Source organism: Drosophila albomicans, chromosome X, assembly GCF_009650485.2.
Source record: "Drosophila albomicans strain 15112-1751.03 chromosome X, ASM965048v2, whole genome shotgun sequence".
NCBI classification, from domain to species: domain Eukaryota; kingdom Metazoa; phylum Arthropoda; class Insecta; order Diptera; family Drosophilidae; genus Drosophila; species Drosophila albomicans.
Genome location: NC_047627.2, coordinates 16,185,300 through 16,212,447, shown reverse-complemented (window position 1 = coordinate 16,212,447; position 27,148 = coordinate 16,185,300). Strand labels below are relative to the sequence as shown.

General features: G+C 40.6%; 5 protein-coding genes across 7 annotated transcripts; 4 read left to right on the top strand and 1 right to left on the bottom strand.

The window, feature by feature from the left end:
• Nucleotides 1–547: 547 nt before the first annotated feature.
• Nucleotides 548–3,694, top strand: LOC117577918 (uncharacterized). Its single transcript, XM_034262915.2, has 8 exons — nt 548–1,094; nt 1,159–1,337; nt 2,185–2,366; nt 2,458–2,696; nt 2,773–3,068; nt 3,137–3,296; nt 3,360–3,487; nt 3,563–3,694. Exons 1-8 carry the CDS (start codon nt 616–618, stop codon nt 3,616–3,618), a joined length of 1,719 nt encoding a protein of 572 aa, XP_034118806.1. The 5' UTR covers nt 548–615; the 3' UTR covers nt 3,619–3,694.
• A 4,199-nt stretch (nt 3,695–7,893) lies between these two features.
• On the top strand, nt 7,894–8,825 carry LOC117577846 (3-oxoacyl-[acyl-carrier-protein] reductase FabG). The gene has a single exon (XM_034262788.2). The coding sequence runs from the start codon at nt 7,916–7,918 to the stop codon at nt 8,681–8,683; it is 768 nt and encodes a 255-aa protein (XP_034118679.1). The 5' UTR covers nt 7,894–7,915; the 3' UTR covers nt 8,684–8,825.
• A 6,086-nt stretch (nt 8,826–14,911) lies between these two features.
• LOC117565546 (leucine-rich repeat-containing protein 58) lies at nt 14,912–19,592 on the top strand. The gene is made up of 3 exons (XM_034244701.2): nt 14,912–15,952; nt 18,521–18,737; nt 18,820–19,592. Exons 1-3 carry the CDS (start codon nt 15,438–15,440, stop codon nt 19,195–19,197), a joined length of 1,110 nt encoding a protein of 369 aa, XP_034100592.1. The 5' UTR covers nt 14,912–15,437; the 3' UTR covers nt 19,198–19,592.
• A 1,188-nt stretch (nt 19,593–20,780) lies between these two features.
• On the bottom strand, nt 20,781–24,536 carry LOC117565548 (serine/threonine-protein phosphatase 4 regulatory subunit 2). Of its 3 annotated transcripts, none has more exons than XM_034244729.2 (4): nt 24,361–24,536; nt 22,951–23,238; nt 22,694–22,882; nt 20,781–22,629 (listed from the first exon to the last, which is right to left on the bottom strand). In XM_034244729.2, exons 2-4 carry the CDS (start codon nt 23,165–23,167, stop codon nt 20,891–20,893), a joined length of 2,145 nt encoding a protein of 714 aa, XP_034100620.1. In that variant the 5' UTR covers nt 23,168–23,238; nt 24,361–24,536; the 3' UTR covers nt 20,781–20,890. The 3 variants fall into 3 exon arrangements, with proteins under 3 accessions (XP_034100620.1, XP_034100607.1, XP_034100614.1); XM_034244716.2 differs by having other exon boundaries at nt 22,694–22,885; nt 24,361–24,535; XM_034244723.2 differs by having other exon boundaries at nt 22,694–22,885; nt 22,951–23,235; nt 24,361–24,535.
• A 240-nt stretch (nt 24,537–24,776) lies between these two features.
• LOC117565566 (transcription factor grauzone) lies at nt 24,777–27,062 on the top strand. Its single transcript, XM_034244742.2, has 5 exons — nt 24,777–25,064; nt 25,120–25,555; nt 25,608–26,091; nt 26,219–26,431; nt 26,497–27,062. The coding sequence occupies exons 1-5, from the start codon at nt 24,942–24,944 to the stop codon at nt 27,035–27,037; spliced, it is 1,797 nt and encodes a 598-aa protein (XP_034100633.1). The 5' UTR covers nt 24,777–24,941; the 3' UTR covers nt 27,038–27,062.
• The last annotated feature ends 86 nt before the right edge of the window (nt 27,063–27,148 follow it).

Here is a 27,148-nt window from a genome sequence, read left to right as displayed (position 1 = left end):
TATTATTTACAACAATATTTATACCCGCTATCTATTGGGTAGAAGGGTATTATAGCTTTGTACCGCCAGAAAACAGCTTCGTTTTTCAGTACATGTAATAATAACTATATTTTTAATAATATCTGAAAAATTGATTGCAATAAAATAAAAATTGTAAAAGTTATTGAAGAAATACTTTTGTATAGGCACAAACTAGGGACCGTAGTTGCTTTGGTATATTTTGCAATCTATGGTATATTTTCAAAGTATATTTAAAATTAATACCTCGTTGTTTTGCTTTTATTCGAAATTGGTAGCGGGTGTTTCACAGTCGAGCACACTTGACTGTAGCTTTCTTACTAGTTTCTAATTCTAGTTATACATTTTCAAAATAATATTTAATTATTGTCAACTAACTGCCGCCTTTCTCTTGGTGTAATCACTGTGTAAATGATGTCTAATTAGCAACGTATATTGTTGTTGCTTTTTTTTTTTGCAAAATCAAGAGATGAGTCCCCATTGTGGATAGATTTAAGATCGGCGGGTCCAGCCAGCGAATTGTCTACAAGATACGCGGTAACTGCGCCGTGATCACTTAGTTAGCCAACGGCAACAGCAACGACAACGACACACAAAATGAGCCAGCTGGAGGAGAATTTACCCAAGCAATTGGAGGTGACCCTTGCGATCGCTGAGTCCAACAAACAGGATGATTCATCGACAGCAGCTGGCGAACAAAATTCAAATCCAAATCAGCCTGCAGACTTTGAGACGGCAATTGATACGGCTGGATTTGGACTGTTTAATATATTGCTGCTCTTGGTGGCAATTCCAGCGGCGATGGGCACCGTGTATGAGACTTCAACGATGTCGTATATTCTGCCCAGTGCCGAGTGTGATCTGCATTTGAGTCTGCTGGACAAGGGAGTGCTGAATGCCATCACGTATGCGGGCATGATCTCATCGGCCGTCTTTTGGGGCTATTTGGCCGACACAAAGGGTCGACGCAAGCTGCTCATCTATGGCTATTTGGCCGATACGATTTGTGTGCTAGGCGGTGCGCTCAGCCAAAACGTTGTCCAACTGATGGTGTTCAAGTATTTAGGCGGTTTCACGTAAGCATTGCCTGCTCAATTCACAAATTAATGCAATCTGTTAGCATACGCATATATCCTTTAGCATGAGCGGACCCTTTGCCGTGCTAATGACCTATTTGACAGAGCTGCATGGTCGCAAATATCGTCAACGCGTTATTATGTCGGTGGGCATTATGTTCTCCATGGCAACGCTCAGTTTGCCCGGCTTAGCCATGGGCATTTTGCCCCAACCCTGGGACATTGACATCTGGGGACTGTCAGGTAAGAACACACGCCCATTTTTCACACATCGAGAGAGTGCCTCACCTTGGCGTGTCCCTCAAAGTGTGTTAGACAACTATGATAACGTGGTGATAACGCAGATAGCAGCTGAGCAGCTGATAGCCACTGATTTGATTGGATTTGTAGCTGACTTTTGTCGACAGGCCTATTTCTAGATTAAGCGTACGTTGTCGGTTATATAAACTTTATATACTATTTTATTTACAAAGTGTGGGTAGTGAAATTTATCTTTTAACTCAGAAACGCTTACGAATATTTATTTATTTTCTTTTCAAACACTTTAATTATTTCTTATAAATATGTATTAAACTTATAGTACAAAGTAGGAGAGATTAAAGCAAACGGATAATAGGAAAGCAATAGACTTTACATATTTGTCTTATAGATTTTCCAACTAAACATAATATAAACCCGTCTTAAGAAGAAAATAATAGACTTTATACATATATTTGTAGTAAAGATTTTATAATTACATTTTAATGCAAACGGAATATAATACCAATGATATATATTATAGATTTTATTAAAAAATTTTAGGCCTCAAGCAGCAGCTCTATTAAATATTAAAATAATACTTTTTGTTACATTTGTATAGAATAGCTTAAAAATGATTTGTTTACGTATACGTGATTTGCGTATACTTAACACGACTACTAAAAATTCGCCAGACAAGCTGGCGCCATCTAGCGCTCGTTGCTCACTGCTCGTTTACATGGCATTTGGCATACTAAACAAGTCCATCAAACTTAAACTGTTTTTTCTAGTTGAGTATTTCATCATTATTACAAAGTTTCTCAATAAATTTTGCACTCTTTGCTTTTGACAGTGCATTCATGGCAGATTTTCGTGGCAATCACGGCGCTGCCCAGCATCTTGAGCTTCGTGCTGTTCCCCTTCTTTCCCGAGAGCCCCAAGTTTCTGATGTCTCGCGGCCGCAACGCCGAGGCGCTGGAAGCGTTCCGTTTCATCTATGCACTGAATACGCGACAGCCGCGCAGTGCATTTCCCGTAAGTGATTGAATCAAGTACTTTGCCCAAGCAAGCTAAACAACATGTCAGTTGCCGTTGCCGTTGCTGTTGCTCTTTTTCCTTTCCCTAGATCAAGGAGCTGGCAAGCGAAGTGGCTGCCAAGTCAACGCCGCCCACGGACAGCAATTTGAAGTTACCCGAGCAGCAGCAGCAGCAGCAACAGCAGAAGGAATCTGATGTGGAGCAGGCAGCTGGCAAAGCAAAGAGCTCGTTGCGTTCGGGTCTGGTGCAGTTGCGTCCGTTGTTCGTCAAGCCGTATTTGGGTCTGTCCCTTTGGGTCTATTTGCTTAACTTTTGCGTACTTTTGGGGTAAGAGTTTTGCACGCATCCCTTGCCTTAGTCTGACCTCTCTCTCTTTCTTTCTCACTCTCTCTCTCTCTGGCAGTCAGAATACGATGCGTCTTTGGCTGCCGCAACTGTTTGCCTCCATCAACGAGTACCAGAAGATGATGACTCAGACTGCGGACTCCGAAACAAGCATTTGCAACATCATTGAGTATAGCGTGAATCGCACACAACGCCAGGTGGCCGCCTCTTTGCTGGATGATCCGGATCATGAGTGCACGGTGAATGTGAGTCCGTCCAGTTATACCAACAATTTAATTGTTGCCGCTGCCGGTTTGGTGGCTTATATGCTCGCCGGTTTTCTGGTCAATCTCGTTGGCTTCAAGCGCATCATGTGTAAGTGTTGATTACTACGTCATCAGAGTTCAATCTGAGTCTCCACTCACTTAACGATTAATTTGCAGCTATGGCCCTCTTTATCGCCGGCTCCTGTGCCATTGGCATGTATTGGTCAAGCTCAGCGGCCACCACAGTGGCACTTGCCTCCATCTTTGTGACAATGGGCAGCATTTCGGCAACGTCTGTGATCAGCGCCTCGCTCAGCATGTTTCCCACTGCTCTGCGGTGAGTTGTAGAGCAAAATTATAAATTGACATTGTATTTGACTTTGGCAACTCCTTTTTGTAGCACCATGATTGTATCGCTTAGCATGATGGTGGGTCGCATGGGCTCGTTGCTGGGCAACATTTTCTTTCCAGCTCTCATGAGCTTGGGCTGTGTGCCGCCTTTTCTCATGATCAGCTTCTTCATGTACTGTAAGTGAATCATTCTCATTTCTTTCCCCATTGACTGTGATTTAATCTGTTTTCTTCCCTTTTTTGACTTTGCAGTTGCCTGTTTGTTGGCCTCATTTTTGCCCATGAAGAACAAGGCTGTGCTTAAGTAGTAGCAAACAATTTCCATATTCATCAGCATTAATCCCGATCAATTTCTCTCACCTCTTTGCTGTTAGATTTACCTATTTTTTTTTTTTTTTTTGTTTTTTTTTATTGTCTCTTGTCTCTTGTGTGTTATTAAAACTTAATTTATTGCAAAAGCGACCTTTGTTGGATGATTTAATTTGTATGCAATTCCAACTGGTTGTCAATTTCCATAAACTTTGCTTAATTGCAGTTGGGGCTTCCCTTGTGCATATATTAACACCAAAAACGCGAATGCCAAAGGCAAGCAGCTCCAAAGTAGAAGCACCAACAGCAGCAGCAGCAGCAAGCGAAAGTAGAAGGCGAAACAAAAATGCAAAATAAAAAAAGGAAAACACAAAACTTTCCCGCCCCCCCCAAAACACATTGTTGTTGTTGTTGTTGTTGTTGGCCAATGGAAAATAACGACAACAACAACGACGTCGACGACGACGACGACGACGATGGCCGTGTAATTGAGTTGATAACTGCGAATAACATAGAATGTTAATCAGTTTTGTGCTCCATACCTGACGCTCGCTCTGATAGCAGCTGCGATAGTAACGAGTAGTCTAAACTACATTGAGTAGTGGTAGTAGAAGAAGTAGTTGCTGCTGCCAACCACAAAACGGAATGGAGAATATACAAAATGTATTTGAGGTGAACTAAAACTTTGCTTTAAGGTAAATACGATTAGCAAAGGAATAGAGTAATGCGATCTGACAAAGTATTTTATACTTGCTAAGCGAGAAAGTTTGTTTTCACCGCAGTTTAAAGAGAAATATATTTGTATGTATATTAGCAAGTAATTTGAGTCCGACTAGAAATATGTAGATAAGGAATTATGGTAATTAAAAAGTGATGAAACTGAAATAAATTGTATTTTTAATAACTTTATTTTTATTTGAGGCGGAAACAAGCTTTTGAGCACGAGCTAATAAAGTGTTTGAATGCTCAAACTAAAAATATCAACAAACATTTTATACCCCCCCTTTTATACCCGCTAACCAAAAAGTAAATGGGTATTTTAACTTTGTGGCTCCAGAAAATGTATGTAACAGGCAGAAGGAGACATCTCCGATCCTCTAAAGTATATATATTCTTGATCAGCATCAACAGCCGAGACGATCTAGCCATGTCCGTCTGTTTGTCTCACCTAGATCTCAGTGACTATAGGAGATATATATTGGGCAGCACTTGTTTGCACGCATATAAAGTTTGTTTCAAATGTTTGCCACACCTATTTCCGTCTCAGCAACTTGATAATTTAGTAGCTTGAGTCGCGATAGAATAATTATAGTTTTTATGATTCCTAAAAATTTGATTGCAATCATATAAAAGTTGAAGAAGTTGTTTACGAAATACTTTTGGTATATTTTGAATGTAGTACTGTGTACATAAATTTATCAAATATGACCTTTGGTATATTATTAGTATATTTGTGGTATATTGGACAAGTTATTTGAGAAATACTTTTAGTATATTTTGAATGTACTATATCAATATACCTAAAATAACATTTGTTATATTATTAGTATTTTTGCGGTATATTTTAAAATTAACATCACACTGTTTTAGTTTTATTCATTATGAGTAGCGAGTATCTCACAATCGAGAGCACTCGACTTTAGCATTCTTACTATTCAAGTAGTGGGTATAAGAATGTTATGTATTTATCAGTTGGTTGTTCAGTTATCAGTTGAAGCGCGTTGTATTATGCATACTCGTATATTAGCCATGCTAAAGAGGGGGGGCACACACATATATTTCAGGCGTAATCTTAACTGAAATCGCATAGTCATGCTCCAGTTAAAGGGTCATTAAGCTGCATGATTTAGTTGAGATCTGCAACAAATAGTTGTGTGTGTGTGTGTGTGTGTGTGTGTGGGTATGCGCCCTTTCGGACTCTTTAGGCTAGAACAGTTCTGGTGTCGTCATATCGGTAACTATCTCAATAAGAGCTGTGATAATTTGTAACTGTTGTTATCGCAATCAGTACCCATCTCTTTTTCTGTTATTGTTCGAAAGTTTTCCTGTGGCTCTCGGACTCATATATCTTTTGGGGCGGCAATGGAGGAGAACGCCAAACGGCAAACGCAAACGGCAAAGCCACAGTCACAGTCAAAGAGCGTACACACTGGGTGATATACGAGGCCGAGTCTGCTTTCGGCCCCGTTGGCTAAATGGAAATGTTAATTATCTGACAACGGAACCGCTTAAAGTTAATGTGAGCTGCCGTCAGGCGTTTAAGAGGGGGGCCCGTCGTGTGTACTTGTTTTGTGGGTGTTACGCCGAGTACGCAGAGCAAAGTACGTAGCGTACCCTTCAAAATGAAACTTGCTTGCAACTTGCTTACGCTTACGCTCTTTGCCCATTTGGTCGGCCTCTATCGGGTTGAGCATTATGCTCAGATTAAATGGAACGGCAGAATGGCTCTTACTGAAGTCGGTTGTATTCGCGGCGTCAGCTTGCAGCATTATTTCACAAATGTTTGAAATCAGACAAGCCGCAAAAACTTTTAATTAAAAACTTGTCGCTTGACTTTCAAAATGTGTATGCGGGTCGAACGCGAACGGTCGACGTACGACGCACAACGCACAAGACGACTGAGAGTCTGTTTGGGGAGAGTTATGCAATCGAAAACAGACCCAAGCACATGCAAATAGTTAACCCTATCCCCCATGACGAGACCTGCCGTCCAATCGAACATGACATGCTGTAACTGAATCACAATTTGTAAATCTAAAGCCCAACCGCAACAGGTTAACAGACACCGCTCTCTAGAGATGACAGCGTGCTCCACAAATTGAACAACGACTTTATTTCAAATTCAACAGATAGTTGTAAATAGTTGCAAACTTGTTTATTTTCATATTTAGAAAAATAAAGAATCAAATTGTATTAACAAAAATTATAAGTTTAGTAAAAAAAAAAAAAATGTATATATATTTTCCTACACATAAATTAATAAAAATGTACATTAAATTTAGCTGTAAAACTTATTTATTTTAATAATTAGAAAAACAGGGAAAAAATGAAAGGAAATTAAAAAAAACATTAGTTTTTTAAAAAAATGATATAGCTTTTAATCAAAATAAGTTAATAAATATTTACATTAATCTCAACCATAATTATTTTTATAAATGAAGCGAAAATTGAAGAGGAAACAATTCTGATATTATAATAATTCAACAATGATGCAATCTTCTTTATTTTAATAATTAGAAAAAAATCAATTCAAATTAAAAAATTAAGTAAGTTTCTTATAAAAATAAATAAATATAAATTGACATTAATCTTAAATCTAATTATTTTTCTAAAATAAGAATAATAACGTAGTAAATAGGAATCAATTCTAACATCATAGGGGTTAATTTTATAAATTTACAATTCTCATAAATAACAATCAAAATAATCGTGATTCAAAGGTTAAAGTTTAACCTTTAGTTGAATATTCTTTTCACTTCAATTGGATGACAACGAACGCTTTCGACTATTAAAGAAGATATTCGGATGGAATACAAACTTGTTGGAATTTCAATGATTAAAAAAATAAATTAAAGAGTAAACATTTATAAAAAAAGATTTAATTTCTAGTAATCTACAAATATGTATCAAAAACAAGTTTAAAGTAACGTTTTGAGTTTATCGCTTAGTTTAATTTTCTTTTCACTTCATATGGACGTTAAGAAGAAAAAACACCTTGGATGGAAATTTGTTCAATTATGAAATAAATTGAATAGAGAGAACCCGAAATTGGTTAAAAAATATATTTCCAGTACTCATAAATAAGCATCAATAATAAGTTTGTGATTAATTTTTGAGTTTACCCTTTAGATTACTATTACTTAGACTACATAAAGATGTTAACCAACCCATGCGGCCATCTTAACCAGCAGCTGCCGGGTATGAAAATAGTTAATGCTGCTTTCTTGTTAATTGCTTCAGTTGTGCTAGGTCAACCAAAGTCATCGTGTCACCCAGTATAAGACGCACACAACTCTACTTTCACACCTACACTTGCGCACACACACACTCGCACACACAGCTCAGAAACACACACATCAAAAACTCGCACAGCATGCTGTGACTTGCGTCACAACGTCGAGTCGCCGTCACTTGAGTTACAGGCGCTCTAATCTTATCAACCCAACAAGCAAGAGCAAGACACAAAGAGCGAAAGAGAGAGGAGGCGAGGGCAAGGGAGAGCGAGTGAGATGGACAGCTGGGAGCGAACGAACATAAATGCATGGCGTGCACAGCAGGGCAGCTACAGTCAAGAAGATGAGCCTCAACGACAAGGTGGTGATTGTGACAGGCGCCAGCAGCGGCATTGGAGCTGCCATTGCCGAGGTGTTGGCCCGCGAGGGCGCCCAGTTGGCGCTGGTCGGACGTAATGCCGACAATTTGGTGGCCACCGAGGCATCGCTGCAGCAGAAGTACAAGGGTGTCAAGACACTGAACGTGATTGCCGATGTGACCAAGGACGCCGAGGCTATTGTCCAGCAGACGCTGAAGAAATACGGACGCATCGATGTGCTCGTCAACAATGCCGGCATCTTGGGCAGCGGCCCATTGGAGACGCTTGACATTGAGGAATTCGATGCGGTGCTCAACACAAATCTGCGCGGTGTCCTTCTGCTCACGAAAGCGGTGCTTCCTCATCTGATCAAGACCAAGGGTGCTGTGGTGAATGTCAGCAGTTGTGCTGGTATTCGGCCATTTGCCGGCGCCCTCAGCTATGGCGTCTCGAAGGCGGCGCTCGATCAGTTCACCAAGATTGTTGCCTTGGAATTGGCACCCAAGGGTGTGCGTGTGAATTCGGTGAATCCTGGCTTTGTGGTCACCAACATTCACAGTCGCATTGGCATCAAGGATGAGGCCTACAAATCTCTGTTGGAGCGTGCGATCAACTCGCATCCTTTGGGACGCGTCGGCGATGTCTTTGAGGTGGCCGAGGCTGTTGCCTTCTTGGCCAGCTCCAAGGCTAGCTTCACCACCGGCGCCCTCTTCCCCATCGATGGTGGCAAGCACAATTTGACGCCACGCTAAGAGTCCAAAGTATTCCTATCTTCCTACATATGTATGTTATATATAGAATTTGTTATTTTTTTTTTTTTTTTTTTTTTGGTCTTGTCTTTAAGCTGTGACAATAAATGCAAAAAAAAACCTGGAATGTTACTTGAAATGCAAACCGAGTGGGTTTTTTTTTCGAATCATTCAGCGACCCCAAAATGACCGCCATGGGGTGCCAGACACTCGAGTAGCTCGACAAGCTTATCAGCTTATCACGTTTAGGCCGCAAAATGTTGCTGTCATTTGAGACTCCGACCATATCTGCGATTGCAAAATACTCCTAAAATACTCCCATCACTTATTCAACATTCAACACTCAACATTCAACGTCAGCTATCTCATTTCACATACGTGTAAAGCACTCATCTCCTACTTCTAATATCAAACACAAAACACTCTTATCCCCTATCTAAATCACTCAACATTTATAGTCGGTATTTCTTCGTTTCCCCTCCGGCACTTGTAGTGGGGCAGGTCGCTGTTCCCCTCCAACGTAGTGCCAAAATAACGGGATTATCATTTCCTGCCTCTTGACTTTGGGACAACTTTGGCACACAGTACGTGCCTTTACAACCTGTTACTTCGCTCGCTTTTAAGCTCTGCTAAAGCTTATAGTGCTGACCGAAAGCTTTTCTAAAGCTAGTGTTGTTGCCAGCTTATAATATTATTAACACTCAGACTTATGAGTGTGTCTTAAGTAGTAGAACAATGCGAAGCCACCTGTTACATTACCCAGAGTTCACTTACTGTACGAGTGCTTAATCTAATTAAAATAGCAACAGCAATGACCAAAAGTGCTAAGAGAGCTAATGAAATATCAAGCATACATAAATCGGAAGCAAGCAGATATACAGAACGTCACTTGATTGCACAGCATCCTTTCTTATTTGTAAAATATATATCCTCTGAAGCATCTTTTATATCTGTTGCTTTAAAATTTCAAATTGACGCGCTAAAAGCTCCTGCAAAAGTATTTTATCATTTTGTGTCATACTTTAGGGCTGCTCAAATTTGAATCGTCATTACGAGCTCAAACGACAGAGGCGCCACTTAATAATCTGGTATTTCATCAATTGACTTGGCAGTTTTCCCCCTTTCGCTGGTGCTTTAAAAGCGCAACGAAGGCTGAAAATTACAATTTCAGCATTTAAAATACTAGGCGAACATAAATCAGCAGCAAGCAGAAATGCAGCAAGCATATTTAGTAGCGCCATCTATCGCCTGTAATGACACACCCTCAAAGTATGCTACAAAAATTTAAGTTTCGTAGTGGAGTCCACGCACCAATTTCAAATTTGAAATTCAAACGTAACCGACAGAAAAGGAAATCCGTTAAAGTTTAAAAATATCGAACGAACTTGAAATTGAAAAGCAGCCAATAAAAATTTGAAAAAAACGAACGAATGATAACGCTCGCCAGTAAACAAGTCATTTGTTCTATTTATACATACTGCTGATTTATTTTCTGCATCAAACTCTAGGACTTCAAATTTATTCTTAAGACCCTAAAGTTTTCTGATTATATATATATAATATTGATATATTGAATATATCAATATAATTTATTTGAAAGACTCCAAAATAAGTTAAATAAAAAGCGAAATTAAATAAAATTAATTGTTGTTATATTTATTTGGGTCTTGCTGTCAGTGTATACTTTAGGATATTTTACTTTTAGTAACACATTATCCTTCCCTCCCACTTCTATATCTGTTGCCCAAAAATAGGCGATGTTATTAATCGTCATATCGTATTGATACGAACCTCAAGCTTGAATATTGGGCACAAAGACTGCTAAGAAGTATTTTATATTTTTATAAATAGTTTCAAATAAATCAAAACTCAAACAATTTATGTAGCATACTTTTAGGAAGCGAATAACACAATATATAGCAACTTACTGTTGGTATTTAAATTACAAATGTTGAGTGTCAAATGTTGATTAGAGTGTTGTGAATAACTTTTGATAAAACGAACTGGAATTTTACCTGAAAATTGTGTCCGAAACGAATTGCGCTCATCATTGTGACAAGTCGTAACTGACTAAATGGGTATTGGATTAAGGGACAAAAGGGAAGCTACTACATAAGTTATAACTTTTAGCTCATAACTTGTGTCGCGACATGCTGCAACAGCAGTCAATGAGCAACGACGCGACAGATAATTGATAATTGATTTGCCAAATAGATTAGATGGAGGAGCCAGGGTCACAAAATCAGTCAGTATAGGGAAATTACTAATCAGTTTATTTACTACTATATTCGATCGGGTCTGGACCCTTTGTGATGTCGTTTTGGAGTCTTGTTTGTGTGTGTGTGTGTGTGTGTGTGTTTTCTTAACTGCATTGGCAGCAATTTCACAAGACATTGATTAAATTGTACTGTCGCCTATTTATTGTTTTAATCTTTGGCACAGCACTCGTATTATTATTGTTATTATTTTCGCTGTAGTTGTTGTTGTTGATATTTTTGCTACTTTACGTATGCACATCAATATATTTATATATGGAATATTTTGTTTTTTTGTTGCTGTTGCTTTTGTATTTTATAGCACATTAAGTTAGGTGTGATAAGGACCACACACAGTCACCGCTCAAGTAAGCAAGCACAAGTAAGCGAGCAAGCAAACACACAACCAAAACACACACCAACACACACACACACATACATAGCAAATAATTAGCAACGTGCGCAAAAAACGATCGCGCGTTTCGCTAGCGTTTTTAATCGCACGCAGCAATTAAGCGCCTCTCTATGGCCAGTGGGCAGAGACAAACGGCCGCCACTGTTGCCTACTGCTGCTGCCTGGGTGTTGCTGCTGCCTGGTGTTGCTGATGTTATTGGTACTTGGAATGCCAGCTGCTCATAAATTGCACCAATTTGATGTGATAATAGTAAGTACAAAATGTCTAAATACATATATTTCATATTTGTCGTATTATTTTCGATGCGTGTGTTTGTGTGTGAAAATTGCGAACTGATCGCGTTGATCGCGTCGCTCGTATTTTGTTATTTGTGTATTTTTGGCTTGTCGACGCTTATCAGCGCAACGTCGACAGAGCCGACAGAGACAACAGCACACAAACAACAATAAAAACAATCACAAGACTCCCAACAACTCTCAGCTCTGATCGATAAATAGTCACTCTTCACTTTACATCGATTTCGCATTTATCGATATACGGTTTGTCCGGCAATTTCATTAAGTTTTTGCGTTTGTTTCCCAAAAATATTTTACGACTCTTTCAAAAAAAAAACAACAGAGTTTATCTATGTTTTCATTTAAATGGTAGACTTTTAGTTATCATTTTTATTGCCCACAAGCCGAAAGACTGAGGACCTAAAAGCTGATAAAACTATCAAAATAATTTGATAAGGGCTCTGAGTATGAGACAGAGATAGAGACGTAGTGAAGGCAAGGGAAGTAAAATCTGAAAAGTTAAGTGCAGGAGAACCAAAGAAAACTTACAGAAATTGTTTAGAAATTGTGTAGAATCACCAAAACAAAAATTGTTTTATAAAGAAAACTTATAAATAAATTGTAATTTTAGGAAAACATAACAATTTATTTCTTTAATTACATAATTATGTATTTGTAAAAATGTATTCACATAATTCCACTAAGGAAATGTATTTAATAATTGTCCAATTTACAATACTTTACTTTAAACTTATTCTTATTGCTTTCAAACTAAAAAAAAAACTCTACATAAACATAGTTCCTTTTAATATGGAAATATAATACTACTAAACGAAAAAAGAAACAATTTAGCAATTGCCAAATTTGAAATAAAATAGATTTGATATTTTCTGAATATTTTTCTTATACTGATTTAAAAACACTAATTGAAATTTGTAATAAAATAGTTGTAGTATATTCGTAATACTTTAAATGGATAATTTTTAATGCATATCGAATGTATACTGAATATATAATAAACTTCCATTAAATACTATATATTGAAAACTCAAATATACCGAAATATACTGAAATTTCAATTAATTAGAGCTACTATATATTGACAATTCAAATACAAAACGTTCAACACTGACATAAAATGGGAGAAGTTATACTATTCAAATTATGAGTTCACATAATAAGAAAATAAATTATTTGATTCTGCATTAGAGAGTATTTTGTTATTATCAATGGTATCTTTTCTGAATTCGGTGTATTCAAAATTATGTCTGCACTTCCTCAAAATGTCGCAAGCCATGTTTTTAGTCGTGCATAACCACTTTGCATTTTAATGAGTGCGGGGTACTCGAAAGGTCCAATGACGCGATAATAAACAATATTTTGCACCCCAGATGTGTGGAGGAGCAGCAGCTGTCCATCGAGCAAGTCAACCAGCGAGCAAGCGGAGGAGGGCGGGGACTCAGAAGCAGAAGCAGAAGACGAAGAGCGACAGGTCGGGGCCAACTAGAGCAGCGGAGGGGGTTTGTTCGTCTCCTTTGATTAGACGCACTTAAGTACACAAAGTGAGGGCAACAAAAACAAGAAGAACGGCCCACAACAACAACAATAAGAACAACAAGAGCATCGGACTCTAATAATAATAATATAATAAATTCATATAAATGCGTATGTGTTTGCTCTGAGCAATTAATAATTACTTGAGTCAAGTGGGTCGTTTGATAACTTTTCGACAGTTTCTGGGCGGGCAAATAATTGATAAGTTTGTTTTGTGGGATCATAAATGATCAAGTACGGGAGTCCAAGAGCCCAAGAGCTCAAGAGCCAAAGACCTCAATGCGAAGCGAGCAAAGGAAGGAAAGTTGGCACAGAAGTTCCCGTTAAATATATGAAAGCAATTCAAATCAATTGATGATCGCGAGTCGCGAACGATTGAACGATGGAATGCATCAAATTGCGTTCGCTATCTCAAGTAATTAAAAAATCTTTAAATAATAAAAATATAAATTGAATTGAATTTGATTTGATTGGCGTAACAGTTATTATTATTGTACAATATAATACTAATCTTATATTTATTTTCGAAATCAAACAAATTACTTCAATTGAATTATGAATTAAGCATCATAAATGCAAACATTGATTTCAATTCCATGATTTACTATATTATGTGACATCATTTTATTTTTTCACACACTTGAAAGAGAGCGAGACCGTGAATCATTATCCTGCTTTCGTCAGTCAAGCACTTGAAAATTCAGTTGAGAGCTCACTCAAAAAAACGAAGTAAAAGGTAAAATGCTAAATTAAAAGTCACAAATAATTGATTTTATCAATTAAACAAAATTGTATCTCTGTGAAGAAATATAATTAAAAAAAAAAAAAAATAGATAAAAGGGAAACCCTAAAAAAAGTATTCGTATTTTACGAAAAGTTTTGTTTTGTTTGTTTAGTCTTGGCATAAATTAAAGTATTGATATTAAATTATTTATCCCATTAAGCTTTACAAACCTAAATATTTTGCATATAGAAATTCATCAGCTTTAGCTTAGAGTTAAAAAATCATTTTTTTTTTTTTGCAACATTTGTTTTATTTATTTGCATGAGATGAAATTAAATAAAATAAATAAAAATGTCATTATTGTTGAAAATAAGTTATTAATTTATCAGACTTATTTTACTTGGTTCAACTATTGTCTTCACACTGAACTTATTTATAGATAAATTTGCGAATGCTTATCATATTATTATTATATTACTATTATATTATTATAATTAACAAGTAATACGTAAAACACACATTTAATTTTCTTCAATTTACATACAATAACATTCATCAAACGATTTGATAGATAATTGGCTTGAAATTAATTTTTACTTAACTTGCCTTTTAACTTAACTTTATCGTTTTGCATCTCTATGAGAGAGAGACAATCTCAAGGACAACAAATGATTTTGTTTGCAGACTGCAAACTGTTCGATCGACCCTCGTCCGGCAATGTCCACCTTTGGTCGCGCGTGCTTAAACGAATTGAAACGACACGAATCGAAACGAAACGAAACGAAGCCGAATGAAACGAAAGCAAAGCGTTGTCCGTGCTTCAGCCCGTGCTTAGGCCGAGTATAATATATTACGCATACGCCCGTTGGGCCTCGTGCGCAACGCAGAAAACGAAGAACGAACAACCACAATCGACAATCAACATTAGCGTCGTTGTCGTCGTCGCCGTCGGCATCGCTTGAATGTGAAACAGCTGAGCAGCGGCAGTCTGCAATTCAACGCGCCAGTTCAGTCATCGGTTGGTGCTGCGGTGGTGCTGTGGTGCTGTCTGTAGCCAAAAAAGAAAAAAAGAAATAAAAAAAACACGCCGCGTACGAGTTGAAATACTACAAACTTGCTTGCTTTATTATTTTGTTGCTATTTTTTTTTCTGTTGTTGTTCGTTTTCGTTGATATTTTTTTTTTATTCATATTTGATACTCGTTGTCGACGCAGTCGCGTGTTATTTTCTGTGTGTGTTGTTCTCGTTGTTGCTGTTTGTTTGATTCGGTTTGGATTTTGATTTTGATTTTGCGCCGTAGATCGGCTTGGTAAACAAAGCAAACAAGCGAGCAATGCGACGGTGACAGCCATAAACAGCTTCTAGACAAAACGCTTGAATAACAACCACAATTACAATTACAACTACAAAACTAAATTCATATACAAACAAGCGCAATTACACATATCAATTGTGTGTGTGTATTGTGAGCAATAAGAAATTATATATACCGAGAGCAAAAGGTTTGGAGCAGTTTGTGTTGTCGCAGTGGAGATGGAGCTCTATACGTCGGACAGCTCGGACACGGATTCGCGAGAGCAGAAAACAATCGATTTCGGACGCATGAACTTGGATCTGGTGACACTCGAGGATCATTTGAGTTCGCCGCACAAGGCGCTGGCCAAATCGAGCGGCGACATCGAGACGCTGCTGTTGAATCACAATCGTTTGGTCGGTTTGCCGCGCATGCTGCAACAGTTTGTCAACATCAAGATACTCGATCTGAGCTCAAATGCCATTACCCAGCTGCCCGATGCCATTTGCCAGCTGCCTCTGGTCACGCTGATTGTGAAGAACAATCTGTTGACGAATGCCTCGTTGCCCAAATCGCTGTTGAGCAAATTGAGCGGCAGCAGCCATGGCACCTCGACGCTGAAGGAGCTCAATTTGAGTGGCAATCAATTGACGCATTTTCCGGAACAGGTCACCGAACTGCGACAGCTCAAGTATTTGTATTTGGGCGGCAACAAGATCTCCAGCATCTCCAAGGACATTTGGAAGATGCAAAGGTAATATGCGAATAAGGATTATTTTATTTGTATTTCATTGGAATTCTTTTGATCGCTGTCGCTGTCTCTGTTTGGCGCGAGAAAGCGTCTATTTGCTGATCTTATAGTGATTGACAGTTCTTTCTCTTTCTCTCTCTCATCTCTCGCAGTCTTTATCGCCATCTGTTTTGTCTGTCTGAAGCTTATCTGTGGCCTCTCTCTGTGCTTCTCTTTCGCTCTCTTATGATCAGTCTAGCCATCCCACTTTCTCTTCAATGCGCGTCTCCATCTCTTTCTGTCTGCTTATGGCATACATATGGTACAACAGCGTTAATTAAAGTGATGAAATTAAATGTGTTATATAGCCAGTGATGATCTCTCTTAGCAACACCAAACAATGTCTAACAATGACTTCGATCTTTAACGATCATTGCTCTCCATGTCTAACAAATACTTCGATCCTTAACGATCATTGCTCTGCTATTCCATTTCATTTTCACTTCTTTCCAAATTTAGCTAAGCATCTTAGCATCTGTCTCACGTTCAATAATCGCTGATTAATATGAATTTCTTTTACCCTGAAGAACGCTCTGAAGATCACTCCATTGATCATCTTTTAATGATTAATAACTTCCTATTTTCTTTTGAACTTTTTCATTCACAAACTTCTGTTTTTCATAGAACCCATTTGCTTTATCATCTTATCTCTGTTGGTTTGTCTTCCCAGTAATTTCTACAATATGTCTTGACTGATCTGCAACGATCTGCTTAAACGGAAATTGAGCTTAAAAATCAGTGTGTGACTTCCGCTTGGCCCACTTCAAAGTGCATCGGTAGGCGCAAAGTATCGTTAGGCGCCAATACTTTCTTCTCCACCTCCCAATTCCATGCCTCACAATCCACTGTTGTTGTCAAGCGTATCAGACGACAGAGAGCGAAGGGTAGCCAAGATCCGAGAGAGAGACAGCGCAAGCGAGAGAGAGAGAGGGAGGGCAGAAACACAGCTACATTTTATACACTCAGTCCCCCGATGGAACTGATAACGCGCCACTTTCGAGTGCCTCTGGGCGGGCATTGTAAAAAATAAAATAAAAATACGTATCGAAAACATGTACTTGACCGAAGCGATTTCGGTCCGATCATAAAGGTATCGCCGTATTGGCATATTTGTATTGGAGACGCATGTCTGCCATTTACGGCGATGTGTTAGTGAGCGTGGGGCATATTTATAATAACACAATTAGCGCAAAATAACACAATAATAAATAAACAAAAGAGCCTATATAGAATTACTTATCAAAAGTACCCGAACTTCGCGACCAAAGTCAAGAGATTACAGTCTGGTAAAAACCTAGTCCCCAGCCGCCCGACGCCCTAAAAGCTCCCTCCCAATAACAAAATAACAAATATATATATACTTATATAGACTAGCAAACAGATAGGAAAAAAAAAACAGAAAACAAAAAGGTCTTTATCACAGGGGTTATCGAAGGAAGCTAAGGCACTCGACTATCTCTTCATTTCCCACCGCCTTCAGCAACACCCACATTTTCATTTATCACACTCGGTTTGTTGCCAACCATGCCACAAAGGGGTCCCATTAAACCGCACCTCACCCCCACATCACCTCATCTAATTGCAACTTGACTAGCGATTAAAACAACTAACTAACACGACCCTACAACAAGCCAATCGAACCGACAAAAAAACAACAAAACATTTTACCGATTAGATTCCAACAAAGAAACGTCTTCTCGACAACTCTATCATAACAGCGCGTGACTCACATAAATGGAACTGGGCCAGCAATTAAACTAACTGACTACCTTATACAATGTACACAAAATACGCAGCAACCAAAAATAAAAGCAAAATCTTTAGAGAGCCTTCCAAACCCTACCACCAACACAACCCTAAATTCGTCCAACACCACTTTTCCACCGTATTCTTCATTATTTGTCCATTCTTTTGTTTATTATATTTCACGATGAGATTTGATTTGTGGAATTTTAAATTGTACAGCAATATCCAGGACAACTCTTTAGAGCGCCTTCCAAGCTTTACCAACAAAACAACTTCTTACTTATTTAAGTTAATATTAGCTTCAAAGGAAGGATCAATTCTAAATAAACAGAAACACTCTTTAGATGACCTCTCGAGCCATACCAAAACTGCCTAATAGCCTTTTTATAAATAATCATAAAAAGTGAAACTCTATAGAGCACCTCTTAAGCCCTACCAAAAACAGCTTTATAAAGGTACCCATGAAAAGATATTAAGAATATATTAAATAAGATATTCGTTAATTTTAAATAGAGCATGGAACTCGACTCGTTCATCAGATTTACCATAAACAACATATTGAAATTTCATATAAGACAACCGATTTATAAACGTATATCAATTGAACTAGCTGAACAACATTTGGCAGCAGCTTTACCAAAGACAACATAATACCCAAATAAACCCTCGCAATCAATCCTAATCAGCTCCACCGATTGCAGACCTATCAAATCGATTTCTTTAACGTCACTTATTCATTATTTATTACTCACTTTCCGATACTTCCATCTCTTTCCATCATTTCAGTCTGCACGTACTTTCGTTGGGCGGCAACCTGATCAATGAGGTGCCCGAGACGGTTGGATCGTTGAGTCAGCTGCAAGCGCTGGTGCTCTGCGACAATCTGATCGAGCATCTGCCGACGAGCATTGCACGCCTGAAGAACTTGAAGTCGCTGCTGCTGCATAAGAATAGACTGAAGCACTTGCCCAAGGACATTGTGGCCCTGAAGAACCTAACCGAGGTTTGTAGTTGCTCAACTGCTCAACTGAATTCTTCCCTTACCCATTGCTGAATTTTCCATTCACCCCTCAAATAAAAAACAGCTGAGCTTGCGTGACAATCCATTGGTGGTGCGTTTCGTGCAGGACATGGCCCTGAAGCCACCGACGCTATTGGAGCTAGCCGGACGCATTGTTCGCGCCAGTGGCCAACAACCGGGACCCGCCGATGTGCCGCGCACATTGGTTGAGTATCTGAATAGTGCCAACTGTTGTGTCAATCCCAATTGCAAGGGCGTCTTCTTTGACAATCGTGTGGAGCACATCAAGTTCGTCGACTTCTGTGGCAAGTATCGGGTGCCGTTGTTGCAGTATCTCTGCTCCTCCAAATGCATTGAACCCGAGCGTCCGGCACGCGCCACGACGAGCAGCAATGCGAACGCCAGCAGCGGCTTCATGATGCGCAAGGTACTGCTCGGCTAAAGTTGCCCAGACTAGGGCACATCTGGGTTTCCCCGGGACCGAAACAACCGTTCGACGCTGCGTCGCTGCCCCATCGGGACATCCTTCCCTTCCTCTTCCTTGGCCCGATTCGGTGCGGATCCCCCATTGGCGGCTGGATATGGTCCCAACACCACCACAACAACTACAACAACAACAACTTCCCAAAAACAACTGCTGTGGCAGCTATACCCACATTGGCTTTATTATCACAATTTTACCAAAAAGAAAACTTTCAACTTGCCAATTTGCCAAAAGCATATTTTGTCCATTGTTTTTATTTTTGTTATGTTTTTGTATATAAACCCAATATGAAAAATATATATGTAACGCAATATATATATGTATATATATATATATATATTATATAGATCGAATCTATATATGTGTATATATGTGTGTGTGTGTGTGTGCTCATAGATGAACTGCAAACAGATAGCTTAATTTGATTGGACTAGCCATTGAAAAATAGTCGATAATAGTGGAATTTCCCCCCAGTGCGCGGTGGTTGACAACAATCACTATTAAAAATACTAATGAATGGAATGAACCGGGAGAAACCTCGAACTTTGTCAAAGATAAGTTAAGAACCGATAGAGAAATTTGCATAAAAAACTGAGCGGACAGACGCACACAACAGAAATACATTTCCTTTTAAGGAGTAATCGAATATTTGTTCGAACTTGTTCAACAAGGTAAGAAATTTAAAATGCGACTATTACTTAATAAACACAAATAATTATTGTTATCAGCAAATGGACTCTCGCACAACTCACGCGACATAAACCTTATAAACGGAATAGCGTAACTTAAATACACGCAGATACTGAGCCCCGAATAAGACTAAATCAAGTAATTTATTTATATAGATAGTTTATTTTTCCATTCTGAGAAACATCCATAGCTATTCGTAATTTGCCCAATATTGTTTGCAAAGAATGATATATAATTTAAGAGCTACAAACATGGATACAAATACAAATTATTAAAAGACGGGAAATTTGAAATTAGAAAAATATACTTCAAATTTGATTGAAATAAAATGATTGATATTCGTTGCCTCTTCGTAATCGAGAATTAATCAAAATTTGAATGCCAACGGAACCGATAAAAGCTCCTTATAACTTACAGTTAAATAAATGTAATGTGGATTGTAGATTGTGTGGATTGTATGTTGACCTACAAAACTTACAGACTATACGGGAGCAGGATTCTGATACACAAAGAGACAGCGGAGGTGCCTTTATTGTGTCTACAATTTCGGGCGTTTTGGAATACATAAGACATACGTCATATCATGTCATTATATATCATGTTATATCATATCAGCTATGGCCTAGATGTAATATCCTAGTTAATGGAGAGTTTATATGTTATATTACTTTCAAGATCCTTGGGATGTTGGTAATGTTGATTGGGTAATGAGCGATGGTCGAATGTCGTGATTTGATGCTTGGTGATGTCTTGATGATGTCGCCTTCTGGTTTGCTACCTTTATGTTGTTGATGATGATGATAAGTTTGGGGTTGTGGGAGCAGTGGGGAAAAACTTTTTATCTTATACTCGTAATGCTATTTATGCGGAGTAGTTAGTTTTTTTTTTCTTTTAAAGTAGTCAATAATAGTCGCATGGAATTGGGCGTTCACTTGTCCAACGTGTTGACTGTGAATGTGATCTATTGATCCATCACCTCCTGGCTGGTATCGTCAACCTCCATGGCGGCTGGCTCATCTTTGGCAACCTCATCGGTGGCCATATCGCCGGCACCGGTTGGTGTTCCGCTTTCGGCCATGACGACTTCATCGACGGCTGCCTGTGCATTCTCCTCCTCGGCTGGTGTGTCCTCCATGGGCTGATCGTTGAGTGCCAATGTGGGTGTGGCTGTCGCACTTGCCGCATCGCCAGCGGCGACAGCTGCCGCAACTGTTGGCGGCGTGGCTGCAACTTCGGCAGCGGCAGCAGCGACTGCAGTTGCAGCTGCTGGCAACTGCGGCGTAACGAGCTCATCGGTCTCAATGGGCACAGCTGGAGCAGCTTCAGCGGCGACCGTCAACTCGGCAGGAGCCGCAGCGACAGCCGCAGCTTCAGCTGGAATGGGAGTTTCAGTTGCGGCTGGTGGTGCCACAGCTTCGGCTTCGACTACTGCTGGTGCTGTTGCAGTGACTTCGGGAGCAGCAGCAGCATCGACAGTCTTGGTCTGATCATCATTCTTCTCAGCTTCAGCTGGCGGCGTTACAGCAGCCGGATCTTCCTTGGCCTCCGGCTCAGCATCGGGCTTTTTCTCAGTCTTTTCCGTATTGGTCTCCTTAATATCAGCTTTCGAATTGGTCTCCAGCTCGGTCTCAGTCTTGGCAACTTCAGTGGCAGCAACCACCTTTTTCTCAACATCTACAGCAGCATCAGCTGCAACTGTAGCTGCAGCATCCTTCTCAGCTTTGGGCTCAGCAGCTGCTTCGTCCTTTTTGTCGACAACAGCTTGTTCTGGCGACGCCGGAGCTGCTTTTTCTGTTTTATCAGCAGCCGTCTCCTGCTCGCCTGTGGTCTTGTCCTTCTTTTCTTCGTCAGTGGCAGCTGGAACAGCTTCATCGTCGGGTTTCTTGGTCACATCCTGCTCTGCGGGTTTCTCCAACTTCTCGGCACTTTCCACATCCTGTTTCTCAACGACAGTCTTCGGCTGCTGTGATTCGACTGCAGCATCAGCTAATGCAGCATCGCTGGGCTCCTTCTCCTTTGCAGCAGTCGATTCCTTGACCTCAACTACAGCTGGAGCCACAACAGTCTCGGTTTCGGCAGCTGCTGGTTTATCATTAGCTGGCTCTGGCGACTCCTTTGCCTTGGGCTGATTGTCGCCGCCGTTGCATGTCTTCTTCGCCTTGGGTTCGTCCTCCTCTTCGTCGGGTTCTTCGATTTCGGCCGCCTCAGCTACAGCATCGGTGACATCAGTATCGTCGACGACCTTTTGGCATTCGGTTGCTTCCTCGGCAGCATCTACAGCAGCAGCATCAGCAGCTGCTGCCTCTTCAGCTACACCATCAACCGCATCGGCATCTGCCTCAACGGCTTGTTCCGTTTCCGGTTTATTCTCGTTGGTTTCCTCTTCGGCATCCGGCTCCGCCTCCTCAGCCGGCTGTTCGTCATCATCGTAGTCAAGTTTGGCCTTCTTAGCCTTGGGCTGCAGGACAGCATCATCGGAACGTGGACAGGAGGCCTTTAAGGCGCCGCTATTGTTGCCAGTCTGTTGTTCCTGGTCGCCGCTGCAACCGTTGCGTTCATCCACATTATTGAAAATGTTCTCGTTCTCCATTTCAATGTCAATGTTGACCTCCAGCGAGAGATCGCCATTGCCCACAGAATCCAGAGAGTCACCATTCTCGCTCTCCGTGCGTTTGCGTCCCGGATCAATGGTACTAACCACTAAGTATATAATATACAAGTAAGTAGAAGTATAGGAAGACTATTGATTAATCATTTCCCTTACCCAGTATGTTCTTCTCCAGCGCACGCATAAACTTGTCAATGCGCGAATATTGCTTGCGAGGATCAATCAGAAGCTCGCACAGACGCTGCACAGTAAATGGGGCAGCATTGAAGAGATCGAGACGCTCGAGCAGTGATGACTTCATCGTCTCATAGTTGAATGGATCCACATTGGGATAATTTGGTATTTCTACTGTAAATTTATATATAGAATTGTAGATCAGCATAAGACCCAGAGATACCGTTAAGTTCACCTACCCTCTAAACGTTGCGAGTCCTCATTGAAATGTTTGATCACATTAAGCAACTTCTCGCGAAATAGATATTTAAGGCTGGACCACTTGAATATGGTATCTCCGGTTTTGGCCACATACTGAAAGTAATCCTCTAGCTCCTTGGGTATCTCCTTCTGCTTGAGTCGCGTGAAGCGCTCAAGAATTTGTAGAATCTCATCGCTGTTCTCCATGGTCACCATTTAAGAGGATCTGGTTTTTTGTTTTTGTTTTTTTTTTTGTTTTTGTGTAGTCAACAACTGCAACGACTCTGCTGAAGATCACAAGACCCACAACAACAACAACAATAACCACAACAAAACAAAAACATATGAAAACGATAGTTTATCAAGCAAAAGCGTGCATATTTATCGATACACAAATAAAAGCTTCCCAATCAGCTAAAATACAATCAACAGAACCTCCGAAGAAAAAAAACAAATATTTAAAATATCTTTCTTGCGCTGCGTGTAGAGACACAAAAAACCGAAAGGAAAAACTGCACTACAATTGCCGCTGCTCTGTTGCGACGTCTAGAAAACCGCAATGTATGCGTGAGCTTGCCTGCTTTACATGTGCAAATTCATGTGAGAGTGCGACAGGTATGCGCCGAATCAGCGACACTTCGACTTCCACTTCGGCATCGGCATTGGCTTCGGGTCGGGTCAAGTCGTCGCATCAACGGGTCGTGTCGGCTTTTCTGCACAATATAAGCTTCGTATGCAATACATGTTTACGAAGCTGCATTAAACTAGGCAAATGCGCCGGCTGTGGCACTGTCACGAGAGAGAAAAGGAAGCGCATACCGATAGAGTGATAGCACACACGACTATGTGTGTGGGAGAGAGAGGACGTAGGGTAGACGACTAACTTGGTTGGCAACCAACTGTGATGCGACTGCAAAATTGAGAGCACAATTCAAATGAGCAGCGGCGGTAAGTTCATCTCCAGAGTCTGAGGTGGAGAAGGAGGATGCCATTTCCAAAGAGATATTCGCACATAAAAACTAGTTATTTCTACAGTTTACACACACACACACACACACACACTCATTTAGGTAAAAACTCGCACACACCAGAGTAGAAGACGTGATGCGTGTCTGTGCGTGTGTAATAGGTTTTTTTTGCAAGTCGCAGACAGCGGCCAGCCGCTGTTGCAGCTGCAAAAAAGGCTCAGAGACATTTGTATGTGTGCTCACTAATACAAGCACACACATTTACATGACGGCGTATGCATGTACGTGAAAATCGCTACAATTTTTTTTTTCGTTTTGCAGGCGCCCTAAAATTTCGGTATTCATGGCGGCATTCCGGTTGTGTATTATGCCGACTAGTTGAAGCTTTTTTTGTTGGGCATAGACAGACGAAGTAATGAAGAAAAACTAGTAAAAACTTACCTGCACACTCACACACACTGACTTTTGAGACACTTGCCACACTACTATGAATATATGTATATATCACAATTATGCTTGCGCCACTTAAATGTGCAAAATTAAAATTATTTATTTATATTAGTTGCACCGCCTGCACCGTAAGCTGCAGCTGCTGCACACACACACACTATCGATAAGTGCCGACAAGCGCTTCGTTTCACTTGCTGACACATATTATCGATTGTCGATTGCAAATGTTAAACATCGCGAATAACTTGGCCACTGTTAACAACAGCTGTGAAATGCTGTATATCGATAAGAAAATAAATCACATATATGTTAAATAGATATGCAATAGAATGACTATTTATATTTTTATTATTATTTTTACAAGTACTATACAGTCGTTTTGTAAAATATGAAGTTAAATAAAAATTCGAAAATGCTGGCAACGTTGCGCTTATCGCTACAAAATCGATACATTTGATAAGTGTGTGTGGAATGTGCCATCACTAAAAACAGAAAACCAAACAATTGATAATATTTGATGAGCTAACTTTTTGCCGTTTGTTGGATGCATTTTATGTTGAAAAGGCCGCAACATGATCTGTCGCTTGTGTTTAAAAAACATAAACGCAAACAATGCCGTCTATTTGTTCGAAACGGACGACACGCTGGCCGAATCGTCGCTGCTGAAAATGATTGCCAAGTTTCTGCAGCTCGAAGTAAGCTTTGCCCTATTTTAGCAATTATTTAATTAATTTTTCATAATCCTCATAGATAATGCCGGATGACAACATATCAACGAATATATGTCACGACTGTTGCGAGCATCTGGAGGATTTCAACAATTTCTGGCAGCTCGTCGAACAAAAACAGGCAACACTCAAAAAGGAATTCCTTAATGTGGACGTGGATTGTGTGGCCATGAAATGGACTGGCGGCATCGATGTGGATGTTAGCATCGATGAGCTGCCGTTGGTCGCCGCCGATGAGATGGACGAGAAGCCATTGGACATCCACAATCTCAGTCTATTAGGTAGTGTGCTCGATGTGAATGTAGACAGCGTTGAGGTACCCCAAATCTCGACGAGAAGTGCCAAGCAGCAGCAGACGCTGGATTACGATGAGAAGCCGTCGCTACTGCTGGCTGATGACGGCAGCGCTTCCTCCTCCCCCTCTTCCTCTTCCTCATCCGCTGCGTCTGATGAAGATGGTGAGTGTCAGAGCTTAATCCTCTAGAAATTCACTTCAATTCCATGTTCTAGATGAAGTACCGCTCGTGAAGCTGCAGCATAAACTAAAGCCCAAGCGTAAAGTGCGCGTCACACGTCGCCGCAAGTCACGCAATCTCACCTTAGCCCAGGAACTCGATCAGCTGCTCGAGCAGAGCAACAACAACAATGAAGTCGGTGCGCCAAACAAAGTGAGACGCAGCAAGAAAGTTTTGCCCAGCAGCGCTGACACGCCGACGGATACGCAAAAGCATGAGCTGGAAGCGGTACTGGAGCGTCGTCCCAAGGGCTGTTCGCGTGCCCAGCTATCGAAGCGCTACGAGGAGGCGATCGCCAGTTATATGAGCGCCGACTGTGATCTGTGCGATTTCAGTGCCAAGTATCTGTCGCAGCTGAAGACGCATTTTCTCGAGGTGCATCAGCAGGATGCGTATCTCAAGTGCTGCAACAAGATCTTCAATCGACCGTCCAAGCTTATGGATCACATTCGCAAGCATATTAATCCCAAGCTCTTCACGTGAGTGCGCTGCATTTGCAGCTTAAAATTGATTTTTCCATTACGTTAATGGGGTTAATTAGCTTATTAGGCTTTTTATGACTGCAACTAACGTGATATTCCCCTCTCTTCTCTTTCACGTTGACAGCTGCTCGATTTGCAACAAGTCGCTGAACTCGCAGGATTATCTTGCCACACACATCGAGACGGTGCACAACAAAGTGGCCCAAATTGGCAAGGTTCTCAAGTTTCCGTGCGCCAAATGCGAGCGTACATTTAGCAGCGAACGTCGGCTATCCAATCATCTCCTCAAGCACGACACAGATCAGCTGGAGCACAGTTGTCAGATCTGCGACAAGAGGTAAGTCTACGAAATATATGTTGCCTCCTCTCTCTCTAATCCATGCTCCCTCGCTCTCTTTCTAGCTTTGCCAATGTGCATCGATTGCGTCGACACATTCAGTCCATACACGAGGATCTGCATCCGCATGTCTGCGACATTTGTGGCAAAAAGTTTAAATTCAAACCCTCCTTTGAACGCCATCTGCTCGAGCATCAAGGCGTCGTTGCCCCCGCCATGGAGTGCCCAATTTGCGGTGTCTGGCTGAAGAACGAGCACAGCCTGCGATTGCATCGCTTCACACACGACAGCACGGATACCGTGTGTCCGCATTGCGCCAAGACGTGCAGCAGTCGCACAGCGTTGCGAGCACACATCAAATACGCGCATAAGCTGACCACGAATCTGCAGTGCACGTATTGCGAGAAGAGCTTCAAGCAGCAGCGCAATCTGGAGGAGCATATGGCCATACATACGGGTCTCCAGCTCTACAATTGTCCGCACTGCCCAAAGGAGTGTCGCTCGAGGAGCAACATGTATGTGCACATCAAGCAGCGGCATGCGGATGAATGGCTGAAAGCGAAGATGGCGCGTTCGCATAATCCGCAGTACAAGCCGCATGATTAACTAGATTTTACACCGATTACGGATTAGCAGCAATACATATATGTATATGATTAGGAAAGACCAGTGCAAGCATTAGCCATTAGTTTGTATACTTAATAGTTAAGTCCGTCA

Coding starts and splice junctions, on each gene's coding strand:
- LOC117577846 (XM_034262788.2), top strand. CDS start 7,916: ATGAGCCTCAACGACAAGGTGGTGATTGTGACAGGCGCCAGCAGCGGC.
- LOC117577918 (XM_034262915.2), top strand. CDS start 616: ATGAGCCAGCTGGAGGAGAATTTACCCAAGCAATTGGAGGTGACCCTT. Junction 2,367..2,457: donor AGCCGCGCAGTGCATTTCCC/GTAAGTGATTGA, acceptor TCCTTTCCCTAG/ATCAAGGAGCTGGCAAGCGA. Junction 2,697..2,772: donor AACTTTTGCGTACTTTTGGG/GTAAGAGTTTTG, acceptor TCTCTCTGGCAG/TCAGAATACGATGCGTCTTT.
- LOC117565546 (XM_034244701.2), top strand. CDS start 15,438: ATGGAGCTCTATACGTCGGACAGCTCGGACACGGATTCGCGAGAGCAG. Junction 15,953..18,520: donor GACATTTGGAAGATGCAAAG/GTAATATGCGAA, acceptor CCATCATTTCAG/TCTGCACGTACTTTCGTTGG. Junction 18,738..18,819: donor CCCTGAAGAACCTAACCGAG/GTTTGTAGTTGC, acceptor AATAAAAAACAG/CTGAGCTTGCGTGACAATCC.
- LOC117565566 (XM_034244742.2), top strand. CDS start 24,942: ATGATCTGTCGCTTGTGTTTAAAAAACATAAACGCAAACAATGCCGTC. Junction 25,065..25,119: donor CCAAGTTTCTGCAGCTCGAA/GTAAGCTTTGCC, acceptor TAATCCTCATAG/ATAATGCCGGATGACAACAT. Junction 26,092..26,218: donor ATTAATCCCAAGCTCTTCAC/GTGAGTGCGCTG, acceptor TCACGTTGACAG/CTGCTCGATTTGCAACAAGT.
- LOC117565548 (XM_034244716.2), bottom strand. CDS start 23,167: ATGGTGACCATGGAGAACAGCGATGAGATTCTACAAATTCTTGAGCGC. Junction 22,886..22,950: donor GGACTCGCAACGTTTAGAGG/GTAGGTGAACTT, acceptor ATAAATTTACAG/TAGAAATACCAAATTATCCC. Junction 22,630..22,693: donor GCTGGAGAAGAACATACTGG/GTAAGGGAAATG, acceptor TTATATACTTAG/TGGTTAGTACCATTGATCCG.